Source organism: Thamnophis sirtalis, unplaced genomic scaffold, assembly GCF_051295495.1.
Source record: "Thamnophis sirtalis isolate CommonGarterSnake01/CBP01778 unplaced genomic scaffold, rThaSir2_p1.2 scaffold_1, whole genome shotgun sequence".
NCBI classification, from domain to species: Eukaryota; Metazoa; Chordata; class Lepidosauria; order Squamata; family Natricidae; genus Thamnophis; species Thamnophis sirtalis.
Genome location: NW_028261381.1, coordinates 96,267,295 through 96,292,766, shown reverse-complemented (window position 1 = coordinate 96,292,766; position 25,472 = coordinate 96,267,295). Strand labels below are relative to the sequence as shown.

Below are 25,472 nucleotides of genomic sequence, written 5' to 3'. Positions count from 1 at the left end.
CAACCAATTACTATGCCTAAGAGAAGATCAGAATTCAATCACCTGTTCTCTAGGGAAGCGTCTTAACTGTTATGCTAAAGTGGTTTGGCTCTAAAGTTTGAACATTTAATAAATTATTAACAGTATCAAAGCCAGAAAAGCAAAAGTCTACCTTTAATTTCATTCAGGCTTCCTTCTCTTCTTCTTTCAAGTTCTTTCCGATCATAATTTAATCTTCGGAGACACATAATGCCACACTGGAAGCTATTTCTTTAAAAGTATTTTAAAAAAAAGAGAGATTAAGCACGGCAATTGAAATGTTTATTAGTAATTACTATTTTAAATATATTTACCTGTGAAAACTGTCTACCATTTTAAGTTGACCACGAAGATCTTTTTTAGTTAAATGGTCCAGCATTCTAGCATCAACAAGACATTCCATAAAATAACTGCGATACTGAGGAAGCCCCAAACTAGGAAGCCATTCATTGCCAATCCATTCGTGGTTCATATCACCATAGGCTAAAGTCTATAAAAAATAAAGCAAAGGGTTATTTGAAATAAGGAGCTTTTATACATAAATTGGGGGCTGAATCCAGAATTTTTTTCTATTGATAAAAACTGCTCTAAGCAGAGTCTTGTTTTTCTAACAGGATAAAATATGTTAACGGTTCTAGTTTTTAATCCCCTATACCTCCTAGCATACTAGTAGTTAAGGAAGCAATCTCCAAAGCATATTTTAGATGATTCATGGGAGTGGAGGGAAAAACTGAAAAAGACTGCTTCTCCTCTGTTCACCTAGACGCTTCAACAGATCAGAAATATATTCAGTTTTGGTCACCACGATGTAGAAAAGATGTGGAGACTCTAGAAAGAGTGCAGAGAAGAGCAACAAAGATGATTAGGGGACTGGAGACTAAAACATAAGAAGAACAATTGCAGGAACTGGGTATGTCTAGTTTAATGAAAAGAAGAACTAGGGGAGACATGATAGCAGTGTTCCAATATCTCAGGAGTTGCCACAAAGAAGAGGGAGTCAAACTATTCTTCAAGGCACCTGAGGGTAGAACAAGAAGCAATGGGTGGAAACTAATCAAGGAGAGAAGCAACTTAGAACTGAGGAGAAATTTCCTGACAGTTAGAACAATTAATAAGTGGAACAGCTTGCCTCCAGAAGTTGTGAATGCCCCAACACTGCAAGTCTTTAAGAAGATGTTGGATAGCCATTTTTCTGGAATGGTATAGGGTTTCCTGCCTAGGCAGGGGGTTGGACTAGAAGACCTCCAAGGTCCCTTCCAACTCTGCTATTGTATTGTATTTACAAAAGAGTTTTACTGCATTTACCAAAAGTCAACACAGAAAGTTGCATTCATGGCAAAATACACACCTTAAAATTTATATCTTTTTTATTTATCTGGTGTTCACTAAAAAAACAGGTGAAGTATACATGGGAGATGAATATATATAATCTTCATCCATATCCTTTGAGATCATATCAAACAGGAGTAATTCTCTAATATGCATCTATTCCTACCTAGAAATATGCATTAGCTTTTCATATTTCATATATTTGCCACAGTAGACAGTATAGGACCACTCACATGTACATATTATTAAAAAATAAGTAGAAGCTATTATTAAAAGAAGCCTAACGTCTTCTGAGTCTGAAAATTCTAACTATTTATATAATCTCAACTCCCAATCTTAAGAATACATGTTGGTTGATTTATTTATTCAATTTCTATAGCCACCCATCTCAGTCAATGACTCTGGGCAGCTTACAATTCAATTCAATTTTATAACTTTTGCAGATTTTTTTAAAAAAATCAACACCTGTCAGTTAAACATCAGGAGGCAGAATGTCTCAATGTGAGGCAATTCTGGATGGCTTACAACATTAAACAATAAACCCATAAACCTTACATATATAAACATTTAAATTTATTGTTTTTAATATGGTTAGCCAACCAGAATCACTTTGCAGCGAGATGGGCAACAAGCAAATTTAATAAATAAAGGTCAATTTCTGAAGTCAAAATTTCAAAAATTATTTTGAATATATTTAAGTAAGAATTATTCTGAAGAAAAACTGATAGATGTGTTTCTGTTAAATATATAAATAAGCACTGAAAATTAGATTTTATGATTTAATAAATTTTAGCTAAAGTTTAAACATGTAAAAGAAAAGTCTCCAACCTGAGCCCAGCTTCCTTCCTCATCTTCCTGACGTTAGGTAATTAGAAAAAGTAAAAGGACATACAGATGTTAGTATTTATAAGTTTAGTAAGTTAAGTAAACACAAGGTAATGACCACAATCCAGGGCATAAAGGAACTAAATAACCATGTAAATGAATATAAAATTATTCTCAATAGACAATTTATCGCTGCATGTACTTATATATCCCCAAAGAGTAAATATTTTTGAGTGTAAAATTATTCTCCTGGATTGTGGTCATATTTCAGTAATGAAAAAAGCAACATGCTATTTCAAGATAAAAAGAACCATGCATCTCAAATTGTGCATATATGCATCTCTCTTAATATATTTATACCTTCAGGAAAACTGATAAACCACATACTGCTTTATTTTTCCACACAAGAAGTAGCCTCTATATAAAAACTCAAAGAAAATTTTAAGTAGTGGCATCTCATATAAAATTAATGCATTGATCTTCTTTGAAATAACAATATACAGAGGCAAATGTTCTATTCTCCCCTCACCTACACAATGACCTTGGTGGAAAAACATTTTACAGCATGGCTGATAAGTGGGTTAGTTATTAAAATCAATCATAATTAAGAATCTAGTTATATTAATATTTCTATTTTTCCAGATGTACATGATTCAAGCAATCAAGAAGTAGGAGCACTTCCACAACTAACCGTTTGTGGTGTAGATGTAAGATTTTCCATTTCTTCATGCGTTACCCAGACATTTCCTGTAGTCTAAAATGACCCCATAGTGAACCAATCACATCCAATGAAAGGAAAGCAGTAACAAAGAGGAAAGGTTGCAGAATATATAAGCAACAGGTGTGTTTAAGGAGCAGGCATGGGCAAAAGCAAGTTTCAAGACTATTAAATATAAGCTCATGTGAAAAGCAAGCCCCACAGGTAATACATTTATCTCTATTACATACGAAATTATATTTAAATATAATTGTAATAAATACAATTGCTACATTAGACTTCCAGACATGATATTTACACTGAGTATTTCAATTAGATTTTGGAGAGTGCTTCGGTTGCTTTTAAGTTATTTGCCACAAACATCTATTTTCTCATCCGGAAAAATAAGATATAGTACTTTAGCAAGCCTTCTTGTGCACATTCATCCCATATTTTCTATCTTATAATAATACTCTAACAACAAAATTGTGATTTGTAATCCTGGATTTAAGAACAAATACAAACCACATTTTATTACTGGTAGTAGAACACAAACATAACATATTTTATTACAAATCAAAAAGTAAGTATAACATGCAAGTTCAAGATTTAATTATGTACCAATAAGCCATTATTTGACATTTTACATTAATCACTTTACAATTGAGAAGTTGGCTTTTAAGATCCAATTATTCTTTAATTGATTGTTTTCCAATTTTCTTTCAAATCAGTCATTATCCATAGTTATTTTCATAAGAGGAACAGTCATCTTAAATCCTATCATCCAAATTACAGTTCTCAAAATATCAAGTTAGTCTAACTATTAGCAATGTTAGCTGGGAAATGAGGAAATTGTAGTCCAACAGTTTTGGAAGAAATATGATTAGGGAAAGCTATGCTAGCCCTTAATTGCTAGAAGGGAGATGCATATATGCAGCCAGAATAAATTCCAATTCAGATCTGGATGCATATCCACATTACAGTTTTCATCTAGTTCCAATTGAATTTGCTGATGCTAATCACACAGTGATCATTACAAATAAAATGAAATTAAAATGTACTGGGCAAAATATACTAGACTAAATGTACTATGAAATGTATCTAATTGAAATTTACCAATGGTGGCCCTTGCTTACTAGAATATTACTTGGACAGAACTGTAACTTTATCAAAGTATCGATTGCTTTATCAAAGGACCGATTGCTTTATCAAAGTACTGATATGTAAATATTTAGCATCTAGGTGATTTTGGCTAATCCACATGTCTTGCATGAGCAGAAAAGAGACTTTTAATTTCCTGAGAAATTAAAATTTCTGTTAAATTTCTCTCACTTTTTTTTGTCCTGCCTATCTCATCCTGCATCATTGTAGAAAACCTATTGATCTTCAGGAACAGATTTGTGGCAAAGAAGGTGAACACATGACAGAAAAACTACAGTAGGCACAGTTCCACTGAATCCAGACTCTTCTGGATTCAGGTCAGTAGAAATTTAAAGCTAAGTTCCATAACCACTGGTTGGTCTCAGTAGCCAAAAGTAAGCTTCACTCCTTCACTGTATTATCATTTCATTTCATTTATTGAATTTATAGGCCGCCCAATCCCAGAGGACTGTTTTTAAAACAAACCTCTCTCCCCTGCAACATACCCTAAACATTACTACAATGTTTTTTACTACAAAGACAAACCAGGTTGCAATCCTTTCTTTAGAACTAAGTTGGAGGACTGCCTGCTACTTCACTTTCAAAGTACTTCAATGGCCTTGTTCACCAGAGAAATTGTATGTCAGCTTTTAAATTATAAGTAGCTTATGAAAAACTAACAAGTTATTACAGATTTATTTAAAAAGTTTATTTCTTATCATTTTCTTCTTAATGTTCTCATAACTCCTCTATTTTTTCTCTCAAGAGCATCTTCTTATTCAAGAGAATAGCTTATGCCCAATAACAAACGTGAATGTATAGAAAGTCTGATAAATCTCTTTATGGCAATGTTCAAGTTCTCTTACCGTTCTTGATGTAGGAGGAGCCGATGGACTTGTTAGTGACATAATTTCTTGTATGGCAAGTCTCAGTTTTAACCTATGTAAAGGATTACTGATTCCAATTTCACGCTGTATTTCAGTATCAGACAAGGCTGACATTATAGCACCACTTTTCACATTTGCACGGCAAGCAGCCACATACCAAGCAGGCATCCCAACCCACAACTGAAAAATAAATACAAAATTGCAATAAGGTACATAATTACTTTAACGTTGCAAATTAAAGGCATTATTATGTTGAATTGAAAACATTTCTTACCTCTAGCCAGACAACCACCGTGGGGCCATCCCACTGAGCAAAAGGCAGACCCTGCCTCCGAGCTTCTTCAAGAAGTTCATGCCTAAGAAAATGAGCAACATACATTAATATATTTGCTTCACTGTTGCCCTCTATAATCTTTCTTCTTTCATTCTTCTTCTTAAATTTATTAGACATCATTGGAAGCTGCAAATTACCTGAGTTGAGTAGAACTGTAACATCTGTTCCTTTAAAAGTCAAATAAGTCATGAAGGACAAGTTTCCAACCTAAGTTTCCTTAATATATTGGAACTTACTTTTTCTGCAGTTTTCTATTCTTTTCTGCTTGTCCTCCAAGTTTTCCAAGCCCCAAACCATCCTGAGTTGAACTTTCTGCTTCTAATGCACTAACTGTAAGAAACAAGAATTGCAGTGAGAAATATTTTCTCCAATGTTTCTGAATTAATGTTTCTGAATTAGTGTTAGATATACATACAAAGGGGAATGGCACATCTCTATCATTATGTCTGCTGCCCAGCAATCAATGCACTGCTATCCTAATTATTTAATGACTTTAAAATTCATATTATTAATGAATTTAATTCATATGTTGACTATTAATGCTACCTATATTGTTGGGGAGCATTCAAATAAATAAATTCAAATACATACTTCATTTTAGGAACACTCAATGAAATGTAGCCCTTTAACCTAAAGTAACTGTACCCTCCTAAAGATCTGGCAGGGCCACTTGAAGAGTCTTCCCTAATATGTACAAATATGTTCAAATATAGGAGACAGCTTTGCTGTGAGTATTGCATATATGAGAGGACCCTTGAATTAGAGCAGCTCAAGTATAAAATGTTATGGAACATTCAGACCATAAAAGATCTGTACCCAAACTAATATCACAAAAATTAGTACTTTCATATAAAATCATATGGTTATTAACTGCCTGTGAACCATGACTTTGGTACATATCTAAGAAATAGCCTTTATAATTATCAGTATCAGTAGGAGAGTTAACTGTATTATTTATAGCTAATAATTATTTATTATTAGGTTCTGCTAATTTGAATAATGTAGACTCTACAAAACAACTGTCTTTTGCGAGAAATTGATTATTATTATTTACTTCACATATTACAAATAGGTACTTTGTATAATAGTAATCCTAGCATTTATTCAACTTTATATTTTGGGTTAGTAATATACCAACCTTGTCCCAAGAGCTCCTTATTCATCTGTCCAGATCGACCTTTTTCTTTCTTACCAAACAGGCGGCCAATTGAGGATTTGATCCCCTTCTTTTTAGGGGCTTTGTGGAGGGAATCTTGACTGCTATTACTGCTACTGGGATTGCTTACTTGTCCATCTTGAGAGCCTGTGGAACTGTAGGACAGAAATTGTTAAGCCAATTCTAAAGTATTCATTACCCATGCCTACTCTGCTCCAGGATCATTCAGCTAATAAGTAATAAATACAAATATATTTAAATGACACAGTCATTTAATGGTTTGAGTGCAAAGGAAGTATAAATGAAGACCATATGTTTTTAATTAATTTAACTAATTTAAAAATAAATTGATTTGATGTTTATTAAAAACAAAATAGGATTTTTAAAAGAAAATTTCCACATAAATTTGAAAGCAATTGGTTATAACATTGCCTGAATGTCTACCATTTTTAACATTTTAAAAATCTAATATATATATATATATATATATATATATATATATATATATATAGAGAGAGAGAGAGAGAGAGAGAGAGAGAGAGAGAGAGAGAGAGAGAGAGAGAGAGAGAGAGAGAGAGAGAGAGAGAGAGAGAGAGAGAGAGAGAGAGAGAGAGAGAGAGAGAGAGAGAGAGAATCAATTGATATAAATAACTATAATTACTACTGTGGATTCTTCCAGTTAATTGTATTTTAAATAGCTATGGGAAATTATGAAATATATTTTGCTATTCCTCTGCAGTTTGCTACTGTCATTATTAAAACATTTTTAGACTGTTTTGGTGCTAACAAAGACCCCTAATTAATTTATAATATAATCAAACCCAATCTATTTACTAAACTGCTATTAAGTAGAATTATGTTAACACAAAAAACCCCAGCGAAGCTGCAAAGTGTCAACTTCAATATGTGAATCAAGCAAAACTGAAAATTAGATGGAATAAGACTACTAGCAAAGCAAGACTACTATAACCACTTTCAGATGTAAATTCCATAGTCAAAAAACTTCCAGATATGATTCTACAATTATCCTCTTCTGTTTTTGAACTGGTAAAGCCATCAAAATGGGAAGTTAACACAAAAGGATGCAATGCTGCAATTATTCGTTCCCAAAGCTGCTTAAATTTAAATGTTTTATTAAGAATCAATTTAGATCAGTGGTGGGTTCTGGATCCCGTTGCAACTGGTACGGTGCAGTGGGGCTGGGCGTCCACCACATGCATGCATGTACTTACCAAGCAGCTGTACTTACAGCTGCTGGGCGGAGCGTCACGCAGGGGCCGTACGCTCTGTGTGCGTGCGCGGAATCCCCGATCAGCTCAAATACAGGTAAGGAGGGAGGGAGGGCCCTCAGGAGCACCGTACCAGAATAGTACCTGGTGCTCCAGCAGGTCATATCCCACCACTAATTTAGATCTTACGATTAATTTTAAATAAACAGAAACGCTCCAAGTCAGCGCTCAATTGAACGGGAGTTCCCCCCTACTACTGTGCTTAGCATTAGTTTGATATCTGAAAGTCATGGAAATTATGAAACTTGCCACAAATAAAAAACACATGTTTTCTATCTTATCAAAGAATGTGAGAACAAAGTATTATGTTAATACAGAAAAGGGAAGAGCAGTGATACTGGGAGCGAGAGGGTACAATGCCTCAAAAAATATCTCGCGTATTCTAGAAGACAAACTGCCAACAAAAGTAAAAGCTTGCACAAATGGGCAAAAGAGATTTTAAAAAAAGACCAGTGATAAAGAGAACATTTAGAATACAGGCAGCAATGTAAACTGGTCGTTGGAGGCCAAAGAAACCAATGATATATTCATACAAAGTTGTTTCTGATACAGATCTCTATCTTTATTCAAAACACTTACTTTCGAACATCTCTTATATCTTCCTGGCTCATTGTATGCAAAGCTCCTTTATAAGATTTATCCAAATGCAGTGATCGAGGTGAAGATGGTGGTGAGGTCTCACATTTTATTGTAGCCTTGTCGTCTCTAATTTCTTCTCTAGAAACTGGAGACTAAGAAAGAATGCAACTTAAGTATGTCTTGTATCTTAAATTAAGATGTGAAAACAGACCAGTAGCAAATTTTAACTATTACAAATTTCTTTGCTTCAGAAGTTGCTCTTTCCATAGGTGATTAGATAAATTATCTGACTCAACAAAGCTATACAAATAAGACGTGTTTATATTTTTTTATCATAAGTAGGCATGATAATGTACAAGGAACAATCTATCTTGCAATTGAACTATATAAATTTGAAATTGCTTTTGGAAGAGCTGAAGTGACTTCCTGAAATTAATAGGTAGAATTCAAAAGAGTGTTTTACCACATTTCTTTTTCTTAAAACTTTCCATAAAACAGAAATTTAGAGATTTGAAGTAAGACCTTTTTAAGGAAATAATGTTGAAATGTGTATACTGATTTTTTCCCAGTCACCATTGAGTGCATCACTATTACATTTATTTTTAATCTTTCAGGAATTCAAGTGATCTGAAGGTTTCTGAAGCTAAAAAACAAGATATTTTCAACGGAGTATACAATAAGAAGGGATACAAAATTAGATACCATGTTTCTACAGCCAGCCCAAAGAAATCAGAAAAAGAAGAGTTAAAGTGAAATGTACTATAACTCTGATGGCAAACCTATGGCACGTGTGTCAGAGTTGGCAGGACGAGCCTTCTCTGTGGAAATGTGCATCGTCGCCCCAGCTCAGCCAGCTGGTTGTTGGGTTTGCAAAGCGCGCAGGCGCATTGGCCAGCTGGTCATCGGGCTTCCGGTGCTCTGGCACGCACTTTCCAGTTAGGGCACTCTGTGCTAAAGAGGTTTGCCACCACTGTACTATAATCTGAAATGCAGACTTTCAACTACCCAATCATTCTCTAGATTGAATTCAAACATAGCTATATGTAAAGGTCAAAGTGATTCCATTTCATTTTAGTAATACTTACTAAAATCTGATTTGGTTTCAGATTTGGTTTTGATTCAGAGGTTAGATAACATGATGCTGCCATTGCTCTTTTAAAGGAATCTAAAGCAGAGAAATGGAATGTACGAAAATCCTTACTCTACAGTTAAGGTTTCAGCCTACACAGTGCCTTTTAAATTATTTTGTTCTCTGAAGAGCATATAAGTACACTATCCAGTTTCTCTCTCTGCTTTTGAATGAAGAAAAGCTTAGTGGAATGTATGTATCTGGAGAATAAGCAAACAGCAAAGATGGACATATAGAAATAATTCACATAATATTCCTACAGTGGTCATATTGATCAAGGTATTTCACACATACACACACTGCATGTAAACAATTGTATAATACTAGATTCAACATAAGTCTGCTGTTGAAGGTTTACCTTTCTATGGTGTTTCCTTAAATCACTAGGCTGACAGATGCATGCAAAGAAGAGAAAGTAAAATAAAGCAAATTGGTAGATAATTGTAATTTAAAAAGAATTAGCATAACATACTACCATTACCATTATTCTACCATTAAAGTGAAGTAAAATATGTACTTAGTTTTTTGATTAAATATTTATAATAACCATAAAATGCCCGAGTCCTAAAAAGCATGCCTATAATTTGTAGGGGGTTTTTTTCCGTTACCGACTAGTATAAATATAATCAATCTTGATAATCTTCATAAATAATAGAAAGAATTCTTTAACTAGAGGAGGACAAGTATATTTTTATCATAAAAACACTTAGATCCTTAATAACTAAACATTTCAATGAAAATACATTTTTATAAGTATGAGGATTCTTGGGGATCTTGTAAGAATAAAAACTGAAGCAAAGATACTGTTCTAGTTCATATATACAGAAACCAAGAAAAGTTATGAGTTTGCTTACAAGACAATCAACAGCTATAAAGTTTCCATTAAATCAAGCTTAACTCTTGGTAACTTCATAGAAACCTTTATGTAACTTCCTTCAAATAGAAGGAAGAAATGGTTCCTATTGCTTCCCGAGATTGCTTTCCTGTTATTCTGGAGGCCTTCCATATAAGCACAGGTAGACCTCCAGTTATAACAGTTTATTTAGTGAACATTCAAAATTACAGCACTGAAAAAAGTGACTTATCACCATTTTTCACACTTACAACCTTTGATGCATCCCCATGGTCATGCAATCAAAATTCAGATGCTTGGCAACCGACTCATATTTATGACTGCTGTAGGCCCCAGGTTCATGTGATTTACCTTTTGAGATCTTTTAAAAAGCAAAGTCAACTGGGAATGCCAAATTCACTTAACTGTGTTAGTAACTTAAAACGGCAGTGATTCACTCAAAAACTGTGGCCAGAAAGATTGTAAAATTGGGCAAAACTAACTTAACAACTGTTTCGCTTACCAACTGAACTCTTAGGCTTAATTGTGGTGGTTAAATCGAGGGTTGTTTATACTAACTAGGTTCAACCTAACTTAGCTTCCATGCCCTGTCAAGAGGGAAAAAGGATTTAGGACAAATTGCATTTTACAAAACATAGCTAAATCTATAATTCAAAACTTAATGTGGCCATTCAAGTTGCTAAATTCCATCACTCCCTACCTGTAGAACTCAATTCTTAAAAGATTTAATTAAAAAAAAACCCAACCCAAATATATTGTAGAAAAACTGCTAGTAATGTCAAAGAAAATAAATTACATTTCATTAGATATAATTTGCTACCAGTTCTAAACATAAGCTAAATCTTAGGTTAAAGTCCTATTAATATTTCATAATGAAAAAATATTTGCCTTTCATAATCAAGACACAAAGGCAGTTCAGATGGCCATAACCTGACTTATAAACTGATATATATATATATATCTCCGAGTATGTACAATCAGGTTTTAATTTAAGCACATAATTTCTTTGCTCTTTTTCATAAAATATGATTTAAAAAGTGCTTCATAACTACTTTCTTGTAACACAGGAAATCATGGCTAGGGGTTTGCTGTTTTTTATTTATCGCTATGGGAACCCAAGGAGTTCCATTCATGAACAGTGCCATAATCACCATGTAAAATGGGGAAAATACTAGAGATGTATTTTCTTACAGTGGGGAGGAAAGAGAAAAGATGAAACAGGTAATACTTACTAATGTCATAATTCCTAGTCTGTCCACTTCTCGAGCAGGACTGTGTGGCATTCTTCGAGGAGTAGAAATCCCACTACCTGGTGGAGAGGAGCCAGAAAGGTTTCCACTAGGAAAGGGATGCGGGATAGAGTTCATTGATCGAAATCGACCAGGATTGTCTAAACTTCCACTATCAACACGACTTTCTATCTCCTCTGCTCTTTGCTCAGTGTTTTCCTTTTCTTCTTGGATCAATCTAAAGAATTAAGAAATGATGCAATTCATTTAACCAAAGCAACACTGCAACCAGCAAGTACAACAGTTGGCATATAAAGAAATGTATCTATATCCCAATGGCAAATTTGGGAAAGGACACAAATTTAAACTCGAGACAAAACAAAAGTAAATAACTACAATCTACATGCTGAATTTATTTATCAATATCTCTTATATTACGTTAAGTAATACTTTCATGTAATATGAAATTATTGAATTACAGGATTAATCTTAGGATCTGTGCAGAATTGCTTGACATAGTTGTAGGAATAAAATAGAAACATAAATTTCAAATAAAGACCACTGAAATTATTCCATTCTGTATAAACTCTAGTCCATTGGAGTTAGACGGCCAATACATTTAAATAAATAAATAAATAAATAAATTTATCAATTAATATCAAAAATAATTTATAATTAAATTGACTTAGTAAAAATACACCTTAGCAAGTACTTTTCTTAAAGATTCACTGACAATTAGAATTAGTTGGGATAAATAAGTTGTAGTATCTCTTTATATATGCTATATTACAAATCATAATGAAACCTAACCAACTAATATCCCATTTCTTAATAACACATCACTTTAAAAAGGCTTATTCAGATTCAGATTCTTACAATAAGACCAGTTAGGATTACTCAAACCCCAACCTTATTTGGGGGGATATGAAAAACATGTTAAAAACTTTTCTTGCTAATTCTATCCAACAGAAAATAAGTTTCTTTGCAAAGATCACTGCCTTGAGCTTCCTGTTTTTTTCAGTATGCTAGGTATAATGAATTGGTAAGCAAAAACACACAAAAAAAATTACTGATAGCTAAAACTCATCTCATCAATTTCAACCCATAAAATATTAATTTAGTTCGTATATTTCTAATAAAATTCATGGTGTGGGCTGGGTTACCTGAGCGCCCCCCCCCAAAAAAAAAAATTACATCTGCCCACCCCATCAGATCTGGCAAAGAGGGCACACTGTAGTTATGTCTTATCAGTGAATTACATTTGGCAAGTCCCAGGAGACAAGCCTTCTTTCACACAGCAACTCTCTTCTGGAATCCCCCTCCCCTCAATAGAATGGGGTTTAATATTTTTAGTTGCACCTACAGGTCAAACCAATGAAGAGAAGCTAGACTTCTACTTTTATGTGAATAAAAGGCCATTAGTAAACTTTAAATGTAACACTGAAAAACAATGACAAAAATAAATCCTGTACCTAATTTCTTTATTGATGGCATCCAATTGTTCCTGAAGCATCATGGCTAAGGTCTGGGCATCTGCCTGACCACTAGGTGATAAGAGATCAACTGAGCTGAATATAGTTTCTCTGTCCTCTTCGCCATCTGAGATATCAGCATCACTCTCAAAAGCTTGCGCAACATTTGCCAGCACACTTGCTTGTTGTGCACGTTCCCAATCTTGCTCATTAAGAGTCTGAACCTGTTTAATATATATGATTACAGCTGTAATATTAAGTATCTCTTCCATTAAAAAAAAAAAAAAGATTGTATAACTTCACTTACATGCTGCAGAAATCAATCACAACAGCAGTATTTAGAATGCAGTAAAAGCAAAACAAACATTATTAGATTATATTCATTGGACATACTTTATGATCAAAACCCAAGAAATTAAATATATAATTTCAACATTACAAAATAACAATAAATAAGACTTATTTAAAAACTTCTGTATATGTCGTAAATCTATACAGACTAATAGCAAAGGATTCTAGAGTATCTTTCTTTAACTGAAAATAAATCATATACCAGTGGAAACTGTCCTTTGATTCCCGTTTGGTTAATCCTGCTAAGAAACACCTAGTGTGTCAACTATTGCCCCAATCCTGGTTTTTTCCCCTTTATCAGGCAGAATTCATAAGACAACACAAGCTTTAGTTTATAACCAGGCTATAAAGAAAGGAACCAAGTAGAATTAGATGATTTACTCAATAAACTACACATACAACTTGGTCTTAATAAACCAGGATCCATTAGAATCCCAGTTTATGTGAACACAGCATACAGGCTGGATCCAGATTTCCCTAATCAAATTTCACTTAAGAGCAACAGAAATGGGGGATAATTTTAGTAATTCTTCCAATTCTATGAGACTTAAAAATAGCCTGGTTTTTCAAAACAATGTGGGAGGTGCTGTGGAGGGAATGGGGAATTTGCAAGTACCAACCCTTTTCTATCATCTAGCAGGAGCAAGGCTGGGTCTGACTCTATTCCACAAAGGGAAATAGTTTTAACTTGTGAAATAGTAAGTCTAGATCCATTCTCTATGCAAATACTTTTTGATGCACTGGTGAAGCTGTTGGACTAGTACCTGGGAGATCAGATTCAATTCTACCCACAGTCATGGAAGCTCACTGGGTGATTTTGGGCCAATCACTATATGTCTCAGCCCAACCTATCATACCGGGCTGTTCTTGTGGAATAACAGTAGGAGAGAGTGCTATGTAAGCTGCCTTGAGCTCCTGGAGAAAAAGCAGGATATAAATGAAAGAAACAAAATAGCAGATAGAGGAGAACCATCGTAAACTAAAATATCTCTGTTTCTAGTTTCCCAGTAAGCAATGCTGAAATCAACTGTCTTATCTGTTTAATGCTACATACAAAGTGCCAATTCAAGTATTTAAAACCAGCTGCCCAACTCTGGGGGCTGGGTACAGGAAACATTCCACATAAATCTTACTTCTGTAGGTGGACTGAATGAAGATTAATTTTGCATACTTAGTACAATGCATTCTGAGTTACTGAAGTATTGTAAGTAATGAATAGCCTTATTTAGTTCATGAATCAATGTATGAATATAAACATATACATGCATTGAACTCTGCACAACTGTCCTTTTGCTAAGGTTATATTTTGCAATTCATATTCCTATCTGCCTCCTGCATCAAGACTTGCTTATAACAGCTGCTTCAAATGCAGGTATTTAAATACAGAACCTGAAATACATAGTTCTCAATCATGTAGCAAAACAAGCTACATGGAATGTTGCTTACTTTAAAATAAAGATATTTCAGGGTAAACACCCTTCCCCAATATAAAACAATAAACGCAACAATAGCACAGCCCAAGCCACCTATACATAATGGTATTAGCACAGTTTTAGACCAGATAAAAAGCAGGCAAATCTTTGAAGACTTATATAGCAATAGCAATAGCACTTATATATTGCTCCATAGTGCTTTTATAACTCTCTCTAAGTGGTTTACAGAGTCAGCATATGGCCCCCAACAATCTGGGTCCTCATTTAACCACCTCGGAAGGATGGAAGGCTGAGTCAACCTTGAGCCGGTGAGATTTGAACTGCCGCACTGTAGCTAACAGTCAGCTGAAATAGCCTGCAGTACTGCACTCTAACCACTATGCCACTTCGGCTCAATAAACTGAACCAGTTTAGTCTAATGGTTAATGCAATAGACTAGGAGCAGGGAAACCTAGTCCTGCTTCAGGCAAAGAAACCAAATGAGTGATTCTGAGCCAGTCTCTTAGCCCTAGGAAGACAACAAAGGCAAATTACTTTTGAAAACATTACCTGGAAAACTGCATAGATTTCTCCATGTAGTTGATAGGGGACAAGAGTGACTTGAAGTTAAATTAATAAATAAGTATATTTAAAATGGTACACTAGCTTAAACTATTTTCAAAATTAATTGCTTAAATTCCAACTTACCCTTGAAGGCTCATCTCGCAGAGCTGCTAAGCGTCCTTTCTGTGGACGTCTTAGAACTGAGGTGCTGTAGGAATCTGTCTGATTGTCTGCTATAACTGAAGGTGCCAGTGGATATCTAAAATCTGGTACGCTACCTAAATGTGGCCCTCTGAAATGAAAACAGATGCATTAATAATTACTGTCCTAAAGTTAGTCGTTGACAGTGAAATGAATTAATTTAGCACATCTTGAATGCAGAACTATTTTCACTAATAATTATACCTATGATGAAGAACAGGGGGTCTGATCCTCAATTGGTCATTTTCAGCCCTTATAGTTTCAATATTTACTACCAACTGATCCTGTAGGAAAAAAAAGATTATTCACATAACTTAATGTTATAGGTGCATACTTTTTTAAACATGTCTAAATATTTTAGATAATTCTAAAATTTAAATTTGAATGCCTTTTGAATTAAAATTAAAATATATTGTGTTATCACCCAAGTACTCTTCATTCTTTCATTATTGCTAGTATAACTATGAATAATTTACTGGTTCATCAAACATAGGTTTTGAAAAAAGAATAGAGAAGCAAATCAGTTAAGATCCATAATCAGCTACAGTTTTGATATATTTTTTTTAAAAAACTTACAATTACAAACCAAAACAATTCACATTTTGTACATAATTTTAATGGACTATTATGTTTGGGCTACTATATTATTATATTATAATATAATATTATTATATTATTTGCCGGTCAATGTCAGCTGGTGACCCCCCCGGGGGAGGTCCTTCTCTGTAGCTGCTCCGGCCCTCTGGAACGATCTCCCCGTCGAGATACGGACCCTTACTACCCCTTCCGGCCTTCCGTAAAGCGACCAAGACCTGGCTGTTATCCAGCTCCATTCTAAGTTATGAATGTTGTTGCAATTTTAAATTGTTTTATTTTTATATCCCCCCTCCCTTTTTATTGTAAGCCGCCCTGAGTCTTCCGAGAGTGGGCGGCATACATAACTAATAAATAAATAATTATCCTTGGCACGAAAAGATTAAAACTATAGAAAGTGAAATATTATTGCTAGTGCAAAAATGACTGCAACAAAAAGGCATAATATATTAAACTTCACAAGTGTCTCATTTTTATTTTTGTTTTCATTACAACTTAAGACAACATTTTTATTTTCATTTTTACCTTTTCATTTTGAAGCTCCTCCACTTGTTTCTTGGTACTTTCAATTTCACGGAGAAGGGAATTCTGGTATTAAATTCAATGCAAAAGATCGTTAATACAAAGAGCTGTTAAGATTTGAGTCTGTATTTTTTTTTAAAAAATACTTTTTTTCTATTTTACTTTTATGATCACAAAATACTTAATTCTGCTATTTGTTTTAGCTGATATACATATTCTTTGCACCCTTTCTGCTAAACAAGGTCCTATGCTTTTTACTAATTTAAAAATGATATAGATTATTATTTATTTCTTGATCCCCGGATCCTAAGTTTCAGGATAGGAAGATGCACAACAGTTAATTCAGTGCATTGTGTAAGTAGATATAATTGCTTTTTGTTGCCAATGAGAAAGGAGAGATTGTAGCACTAGATTGTCATCACTTTTATTTATTAACAGCTGGGAATAGATGGATGCATGGATGGATATAGACAGAACTTTATATGTTTATAGTTTTTACAAAAGTTTTATCAATTTATCAAGTATCCACTGCACTTGAAGCAATATTCATTCATATTTAAAATTACTTTATCTTCCAGAGCTGCCATTCTTTCTTTAAGGTGAAGCTGAAGTCTCTCATTAGATTCAGATAAAAGTTTATCAACTGTATCAGATAAACGTTTATTATGTTCTTCATTCATCTTCTCTCTTTGTCGAGCCTAAATAAGAGGAATAGAAGGAAAGGACAGTAAAAAATAAATAACAAGAATAAGAACCATTATCTTTTGCATACTTAATGTATAAACCTGTCTCAACTCTGGATTTTTATTATTCTCTACTAGGATTTTTCTTTGTTTTTCCAAACATGATACCTAGCAAATTTTATATCATTACCATCTAAGTTAACTCTTTTGAAAATCCACATGAAATAACAGATTATTGGAAATAATAGGCATTTGTTCAACTATTGTGTGATTTTAATATTAATATTTAATTACAGGCAGTTGATTCTTTTCCTACTTAACCCTTTAGTGCTACCTAATTTGTTTTCTACTGGTATTTCATATATACTCCTAGACAAGTTTTATCCGCCTTATTTTAACTTCATGTAGATAAGTAAATTATGCTTTCCTCTGCCAACCTGAAATTCATCATTGATTTTTTATGTCAGAGAAAAGAGAGACAATCTCATCATTGTAATGACATACCCTTAGTAGTTCTTGATTTTTCTCTTCTAGCTGTGTTTCCATTTGTCTCAATCGTTCTTCAATGTTTCCGTGTCTTTCTTCAGCCTGCCATTTTAAATAATACTGGTAATTAAAATCTAAGAATCCATCAGAAGAAAAATATTAGCAAACAAGCATATCATGCTGTATGAGACTGCTATTTTTGTTCACACACTGCAAGATGTTCAAGATATATTACTGCCAAGGCTGGCAAAACACAGTGGATGAATTCATGCATCAAATGAGCAATTTATTCTCTCACCCCATAACATCTTGCTATGATGATTGAAGCAACAGGAAGTCTTGACAAAAGAGATACCTTTGCATTATGCATCTCAGAAAAAAAATCTATTATCTTCCTCACATTCATTTTAATGTGTGAAGTTTTTTTTTTTTTAAAAAAAAACAACAAGCAGTAGCAAGCAGAAATAAGGACTTAAGTCCTTTGTGTAAATTCTACCTTCCTAGACTGGGAAGTATATTCGAACAGATTAACATCTTTAGTTGAAGAATTCCGAGAAGGTAAACAGTCAAGCTATAAAAATAAGGAATAAAATAGTAGCAAGAAAAAAAGGAAATGAAGTGACATCAAGAATTTACTTTTAAATATTGGGTACAAAATTGCTGGAGTACTTAATTTATCCTACTAAGAACTGGAAAAAGTTTCTAAAACAGTATTCAAATCAGGCACAAAAGGGTATTTCAACATCTTCAAAGCAATTAAAAACAATGAACTGCTATACAAAGGGTTAGAAAGCAAGAAACATAGAGACTAGATCAGTCAATTTGAATTATCTGGTTAAAAATGAAATGCAAGAAACCCCAAATGATCAAGAACCAACTGTTTCTTCTAAATATATGTATCATAAAACTCAACCTACCTTAGTAAGTGCAGCTACTCTCTGAGCCAATTCAGCCTCTACTTCTGGCAGAGTTTCAGCTTTTCTCAGAGTTTGCTGCAATTTTTGTTCAGCCAGTTCCAATCGTTCTTGTAACTGCCTATTCTTGTCTTCACTCTAGAAGCAAAAATAAAGTTGCTTATAGCAACAGCTGCAGACATTATTCTATGTGACATTTTGATAGTTTCTCCATTAGCAAAAAAAGTGAGCAAATTGATGTATGAGATCATACAGTCCTGTTTAATCACCGAAATTATATACAACACAACATTCAAAAGCACATTTATATATGACCATTACAAAATGTACATTATTTTATTAAAAATTATGTTTAAAAACCCTTCATTTTGTCTGTCCTAATTGAATACTGGGATTCAATTTTATTGGGTAAAACTGAACTTTTGCAAAAGTTCTATGGATGCCACTGCAAAATATTTAAATTCCTTTCATGAACATGAAAGTGCTATTATGGAAAGCATAGTCGGTAACAAAACATTTTTGTACTAAATGCAGACTTAGGCAAAAAGAGACATAAAAACTTGAGTACAAGACAAATCCTAACTAAAAATATCACACAGATTTCATAATAAAAAGACAAACACTAAATTGAATGCACTCACTGCATATAAATCCTAACCTTTGTAATTATCTTCTATGTTATCCAGCTCTGATTTTGCTCCCCATGAGGGTGCTTTATCTCCTTTATCCCAAAACCATCTAAGATTGTGACAGCAACTAATGGCAAGCAACCACCTTTTTTTTCCTTTTTCAAGCTTAAAAGGCCTGCTAATTCCATTTTGAAAACACCAAGAATAGCCATTCCTTGAAGATCTCCTCAAAACTACCGAAGAAGAGGCATTTTTGTTGAAGGAAAAATATAAAACATGGAAAGGATGAAACCTTCTTATAACTACAAAACCTTTAAAAATTGGTAACAAATATGCATAAATTTTATCCAAATCAAATTAGCTTGAATTATTAGAAAGCTCCCCTGCCCACGATCCAGAACTTTTAGTATTAATTTATGGAAAGCTTAAAGCGTTATTTAAAAAATAAGTTTACCTGTCGATGCAATGAATCTTTGTTAGCAATTTCATTTTCAAGTTTATCATTAAGATCATGCACAGATGTAGCTTCACGTTGTGCAGCGAGGTAGCGTTTTTCAAGAGTTGTAATTCTTTCTTCCATATCTTCCTTCTGAGCCATTGCCTAAATTAAGATTGTCAGAAAATTACAGAAATATATTCTCCCTCCATTGTGTGTATAACAGGTTGTCTTAAAAAAATTAATAGCTTTTATTATAGAAACCCAAGAGAATATCCAAAGAACCATTGGGGGGGGGGGGTCAATTTGTAAGAACTGCAGCTTTCTTTAATCTTACATATCTTAAAGAGACTGCAAACTGCTAATGATACTCAAAACGTTCACCATTAAAAGTGCAAACATTCCAAATATATAATTTACTTTTGATATTTGAGGGGAAAAAATGAAAATAATTGCATTTAGAAATAGAAATAAGCTATTTAAAGAAAACCTCCAGAAATTCCATGCGGGGACTTTTTTAGCCCCAAAATATTATTTTAAACTTTGCATATGTACCAAGTACCAGTGACGTGCAGTCAGGGGAAGCACAGCCTCACCACTGTCAATCATGAAAAGGAAAAAAATGTAAACAGGAAAAGACGAGTGCTGAGGTTAGGCTAGCTAGTTGCTGCCACACCATGAATGACTGCCTGTTTTAAAAAGCCTCTTAAAAAGCGCCCTCTACTACGAGGCAGGAGAACTGCATACTTCATCTAGTCTGACTTTTTAGGCACTTGAGCAGAGTTAAGCGAGGATTAAAAGCCTAAAAAAATCCCGAGGTAGTTGAGGCACGCAGTTCTCCTGCCTCATAGTAGAGGGCGCATTTTTAGAGGCTTCAACTCTGTCATTCTGTTTAAAGCTGCAGCGTCACGCTCACTCTTCCTCCTCTCTTTCTCCATTTCTGATGTCCCCACCCCCACCCCACATTCCCTCTTTTCCTTCAAATTTCCTTTTTTTCTTTTTTCTTTAATAAATGCAATGCTCAGGCATTCTCTCCTCTCCTCCAACACCCCACTGACTAAAGAGCTTTCTTTCGCCCGCCTGAGCTCGCGGCAGCCCACCTGAGCTCTGCCAGGAGCACAGGCGGGCAAAAGAAAGTGCTTTAGTCAGTGGGGTGTCGGGGGAGAGTTGTGCCTCTCCAGCCATAAACCTCACCGCACGTCACTGCCAAGTACCAACATTCTTATTCTGCTTAAGAGGAAGCATAATAGGTCATTTTTTTTTAGAATCCTTCAATAATTAACATTACTGAGCTGGCCAATTTTAGAAGACATAATAATACCACTAGATATGAATATGCTGAATTAGTATTGTTCTGTGGGATCATCATACTGATTCACATGGCATGTAGATCGAGAACAATAGGGTTTTTAATAAAAACAACAACTATAAAAGCAATTGTTCTCAGGTTGGTAACTTATTGATATAGTTGATGGAAATATCCTAAACCTAGTACTTACATCAGATTATAAGACATGGTTTAACTCATGGGAAGAACAAGTACACAGAATAGTGAATTAATTAATTTAAATCATATTAAAGTCCTATTCTTACCTCTCGTACATCTCTTTGCAATTTTGTGTTCATTTCTTCAGATTTGATTAGATCTTTTCTAGCTGTATCAAGATCTTCTTCCAGTTCTGCTACTCTGTTAGAAAGGGCAGTGATTCTCTCTTTCATTTGCGACTGTTCTTTAGTTTGCTTTTCTATGATATCTTGAAGTTCAATTACTTTAGCAAGATCTTCATCATGAGTCAAAGAGCCATTAGAAGATCTCTATTTAGAAGAAGAAAAAGCCACTGCTAATTAAAAAAAAAACTTTTAACACCCTGAAAGCATAAACATGTGCAATATAATTTTTTCATACTGAACCAGAGGTCCCCAACCTTTCCAGCTTGGTGGCCTGGCATGAGGGGGAGGGGGGATAGTTCCGTGCAAGTGATAGAGCTCCATCTTGCCACTTGCAGCTCCACTTGCACGAGCTGCAGGTGCTTGTGTAGCTCCACTCGCACAAGTGGAACTGCACACACTCATACGCATTCACATGCACAGCTCCATTCATGCAAGCGGCGGTCACTTATGAAGGTCCACTTGTGTGAGTGGAGTGTGTGCCCAAGTGCCTGCCACTCACGTGATCAGAGTTGCCTGCACTAGTGCCCGCTGCTTGCACAAGTGGAGCTGCATGCGCATGCATGCTCACATGCCACTCGTGTGGCCTAGTTCTGAACTGGCCTGAGCCACAGCCCAGGGGTTGGGGATCTCTGTACTAAACCAGTGATTCCAATGGGAACAAAAGAATTCGTATTACTTTTCAGGATTTTTTTTCCACTGTGTTGTTCTGGTTCTCACTCAGAAATTTAAGAACCAACCCAAAACATTTTTTTTGCCTGAAAATGATATTGCTCTTATTACTTGAACATTATCTATCAAAGAATGGTATTGTATACTGGATCAAATGATCAAGAAAATAACACATTAAAATAGCTTACTTGCTCTTTTTTTTTATTGGAATGATTTGGAGAATTAAGTTAATTGCTGCATCATAAACAGATTTTATCCTCTCAAAAAAGTTGAGTAAAAAGGCTAAGGAAAAGATTCTTTTATCATACCTTCCCATTAGTGCTAGGTATGTTTTCCTGATCATGATTAATATCAGGCATTCCATCAGCTTGTGTTCTTTTTTGATTGTTTTGTTCTTTCAAAATCATTAACTGGAATAAAAAAATAAAATACTATATTAATTGACATTCTATATTTCGAATAGAAAAAGGAACATTTAACCAATATTATTTGCAGTGATAATATTCACAAAATATATTCATGAATGGATAACAATGATAGATATATTAATGACCTTGATTTTAAAGAATTATGATCAATTCCTATAAACTTTTCAGAAAATATTTATCAAGCAACAAGCCTACCTTTAAAACATGATACAAAAAAAAACTAACAATAACTCAGCCATTTTCATATACTTAATTAGTAAACAAGATTGATCAATTGATTTTTAAGGTAAGCTAAAACATTTCAAGTATCTGCTAGTGAAAACTCAATTCTTGGTGAAAAAAGATTCCATAAAAAATTAATAGCTACACAGTTATGAACCTGGAAAAATGATTTTTAGAATTCTGAAAAAGTTCAAGAAAGTAGTAGTGGGAGCTTGCAGATTTTGTAAAATGGAGAAAATAATTGGTAGTCCATAAGCTGCAAACAGGAAAGTATCAGGGCATGCCATTCCAGTCTGGTCACCTAGATTCTAGAAGGACCTGCTGAAAGTATCTTCTTTTTGCAAGCTACATGAACAACACAGAAAGCCCAATCTGTGGAATATCCTCCTTTTATTAGTTCTAACTGTATTGTTATTGCAATGTTAATTCCATAAACAAGTGAAATCTTTTTTATTTCACTGTGACTTTGCTCACCTGACTGAGTATATCTACTATCGAATTTGATTTTCCAGCAAGGTATTAATTTTACTCATTAAATCTCTCTCACACTCTTCCCAAAGACCCCCAGTTTTGGTCCCACCCATTTCAAACTACATTATGATATCACTAGCCAAATTTCTCAAGGTCAAAGAAATTGCCAAACAGCCCCTGGTTACAAGTAACCTTTCGCTTCCCTTGATAGGTCTTATGCAAACCTGACAAGTTTTTTTTATCCATTTGTAGTTTACTGGAAATAACTTACCTCTTTGTGTGTAGTACCTAGTTCTTCCTCCAACAAGCTGCATCGTTCAAGTGCTACTCGTAATCTTTCCCTTACCTAGGAGATTAAAGTTAAGATATAAACACCAAACAATTCTGCTAGCATTAGATGCCGAACTATTCAGTAACTATCAAGAATAAACTGATAACAGTAATGTTGGTGAGTAGGGATAAATTTGAAAAGCAACGCAAATTATCAATACATTTTTTGTGACTGGAGCCATCAAGTGATTAAGCAAACCTAATAATAAGCCATTATGCATTTTCTATTACTTTTGATGGCAATATGTTTCTGCAGCAGAAAGGCACAATGAGGTAGATTATATGGTACCCTTTTAGACTAGTCATCTGGCCAATAATTATGAAAATGATTATGAGGTATTATGAAAGCCGTAATCCATCCATGGAGAGCAGAAATTTCAATTAAAGCCAATGCTGCTATATTAGTTGTGATTTATGTCATGTACCAGAACTGAGGCAACATTAATAATCATTTTTGCCTGAATAGAAATGGAAGGGCAACATTTATTTTTGCTTCATTTTATGATTTAGACCAACTTACAACACCCATTTTGAATTTTGGTCTGTATACAAACAAAACAAATTACATAAGCAATAGATGTTTAGTCTATATCTCCATTTAAAAATAAAATAAAATACCAGACTGCTCTTAAATGAAAAAAATGAAAGAATTAATTTTTACACTAATAAAATAATAGTTACAGTATGTTTTTAACATATATATTGGGAGTTACTGTACACCGCCTAGAGTTTTCTTGGAGCAAGGCAGCCTTAATGAATCCCATAAAATAAATAAATATTTTCATGAAGAAAAAAACATCGGTAATCTTCTACCTTTTCATCAAGGGCTTTGTGATGTTCAAATAGAGACTTTAGTGCTTTGAGAACTTCAACTTCACTAGAAACACCAGCTGGAGATTGAGCTTGTCTTTTTACTACGGTCATTCTTAAAGACCTTTCATGCCGGGAGACAAGGCATTCCAAATGTTCTAGTAGTAACTGAAAATCGAATGCAATTACATGAGAAAAAAGCAGTATATATTGAACTGAAGAAAATAATATTCAAACGTATTTCACTATCAATGAGACACAACTATCACTTTGTTTCTGCTTCTCTGTAAAGCTATGCAAGTTACATTCAGTTATTATATATTAATCATTTTTGAAGCTGAACATAACTTACAGAAAAAATGCACTTTCATAATATACACAATGTTCTATTCATTATTCAAAACTATCTAAGCTTTCAAATTTTCTTCTATTTTTTAAAAAGCAAGTATCATCCTATCCAGTCCTTAATTCTTATTGATGTTTAAAGGCAAAAAAAGTACATAAAAATGCTCATCTAACACTGAACCTCAGCAATGCAAAGAAAATAATAATAATATGTTTATGTTTATCTTCTTGATCAATGTAATGGAAAACATGATAATGTTGAATGCTTCTACTTTAGTTGCTGAAGTTATCCAGGTAATCCATGACTTATGACTGGTCCCTTAGCAACTGTTCAAAGTTCTGACAGACCCCAAAGGCATTTATGAAATGGTTTTGAAGTTCTGATGTCCACACAATATGTGATTACATTTTGGGTTCTCAGCAACTGCCCTGTTTTTATGGTCATTTGCAATGTTATTGCCAATTTCTGACAAAACCCACCCCATAGCAACTTAATGATTGCGGCGTCTGCTTAATGACTGTGGCAGTTGCTTAAAGATCACAAAAAAAGTTATAAAATTGGGTTTGGTCATATGGCGACCCACTTTATGACCATCACAACTTATGACCGAAGTTGCGGGTGCCCTTCATGGATGTAAGCCAGGGGCTACCTGTAAATTACCTTAAACTAGGAAGGAAAATCACATTAAAATACGCAATAACAATGTAAGTATAATAATATAAACATTATTTGGTTTTATATACTTATAAAGTATCAATAACATCTACATAATTTTTTAATATTCTACAGAGCATAT

At 34.1% G+C, this 25,472-nt stretch overlaps 1 protein-coding gene across 10 annotated transcripts in view; it reads right to left on the bottom strand.

The window, feature by feature from the left end:
* PPFIA1 (PPFI scaffold protein A1) overlaps positions 1-25,472 on the bottom strand; it is a 64,522-nt gene that overhangs the window by 17,682 nt on the left and 21,368 nt on the right. For 2 of the 10 annotated variants that reach the window (XM_087719321.1, XM_087719328.1), the window contains exons 4-26: positions 24,334-24,498; positions 23,462-23,536; positions 22,378-22,479; positions 21,323-21,544; positions 19,748-19,894; positions 18,668-18,802; positions 17,769-17,852; positions 17,148-17,279; positions 16,585-16,647; positions 15,670-15,749; positions 15,409-15,556; positions 12,938-13,161; positions 11,469-11,703; positions 9,742-9,771; positions 8,255-8,406; positions 6,369-6,541; positions 5,467-5,560; positions 5,171-5,252; positions 4,876-5,076; positions 2,864-2,926; positions 2,176-2,202; positions 333-508; positions 152-249 (exon numbers count right to left, since the gene is read on the bottom strand). In XM_087719321.1, coding sequence (XP_087575447.1) covers positions 152-249; positions 333-508; positions 2,176-2,202; positions 2,864-2,926; positions 4,876-5,076; positions 5,171-5,252; positions 5,467-5,560; positions 6,369-6,541; positions 8,255-8,406; positions 9,742-9,771; positions 11,469-11,703; positions 12,938-13,161; positions 15,409-15,556; positions 15,670-15,749; positions 16,585-16,647; positions 17,148-17,279; positions 17,769-17,852; positions 18,668-18,802; positions 19,748-19,894; positions 21,323-21,544; positions 22,378-22,479; positions 23,462-23,536; positions 24,334-24,498 — 2,908 coding nt within the window. Of the gene's footprint in view, positions 1-151; positions 250-332; positions 509-2,175; positions 2,203-2,863; positions 2,927-4,875; positions 5,077-5,170; positions 5,253-5,466; positions 5,561-6,368; positions 6,542-8,254; positions 8,407-9,741; positions 9,772-11,468; positions 11,704-12,937; positions 13,162-15,408; positions 15,557-15,669; positions 15,750-16,584; positions 16,648-17,147; positions 17,280-17,768; positions 17,853-18,246; positions 18,322-18,667; positions 18,803-19,747; positions 19,895-21,322; positions 21,545-22,377; positions 22,480-23,461; positions 23,537-24,333; positions 24,499-25,472 lie in introns of those variants that run through there. The other 8 variants (XM_087719303.1, XM_087719312.1, XM_087719359.1 and 5 more) reach the window with 8 other exon arrangements.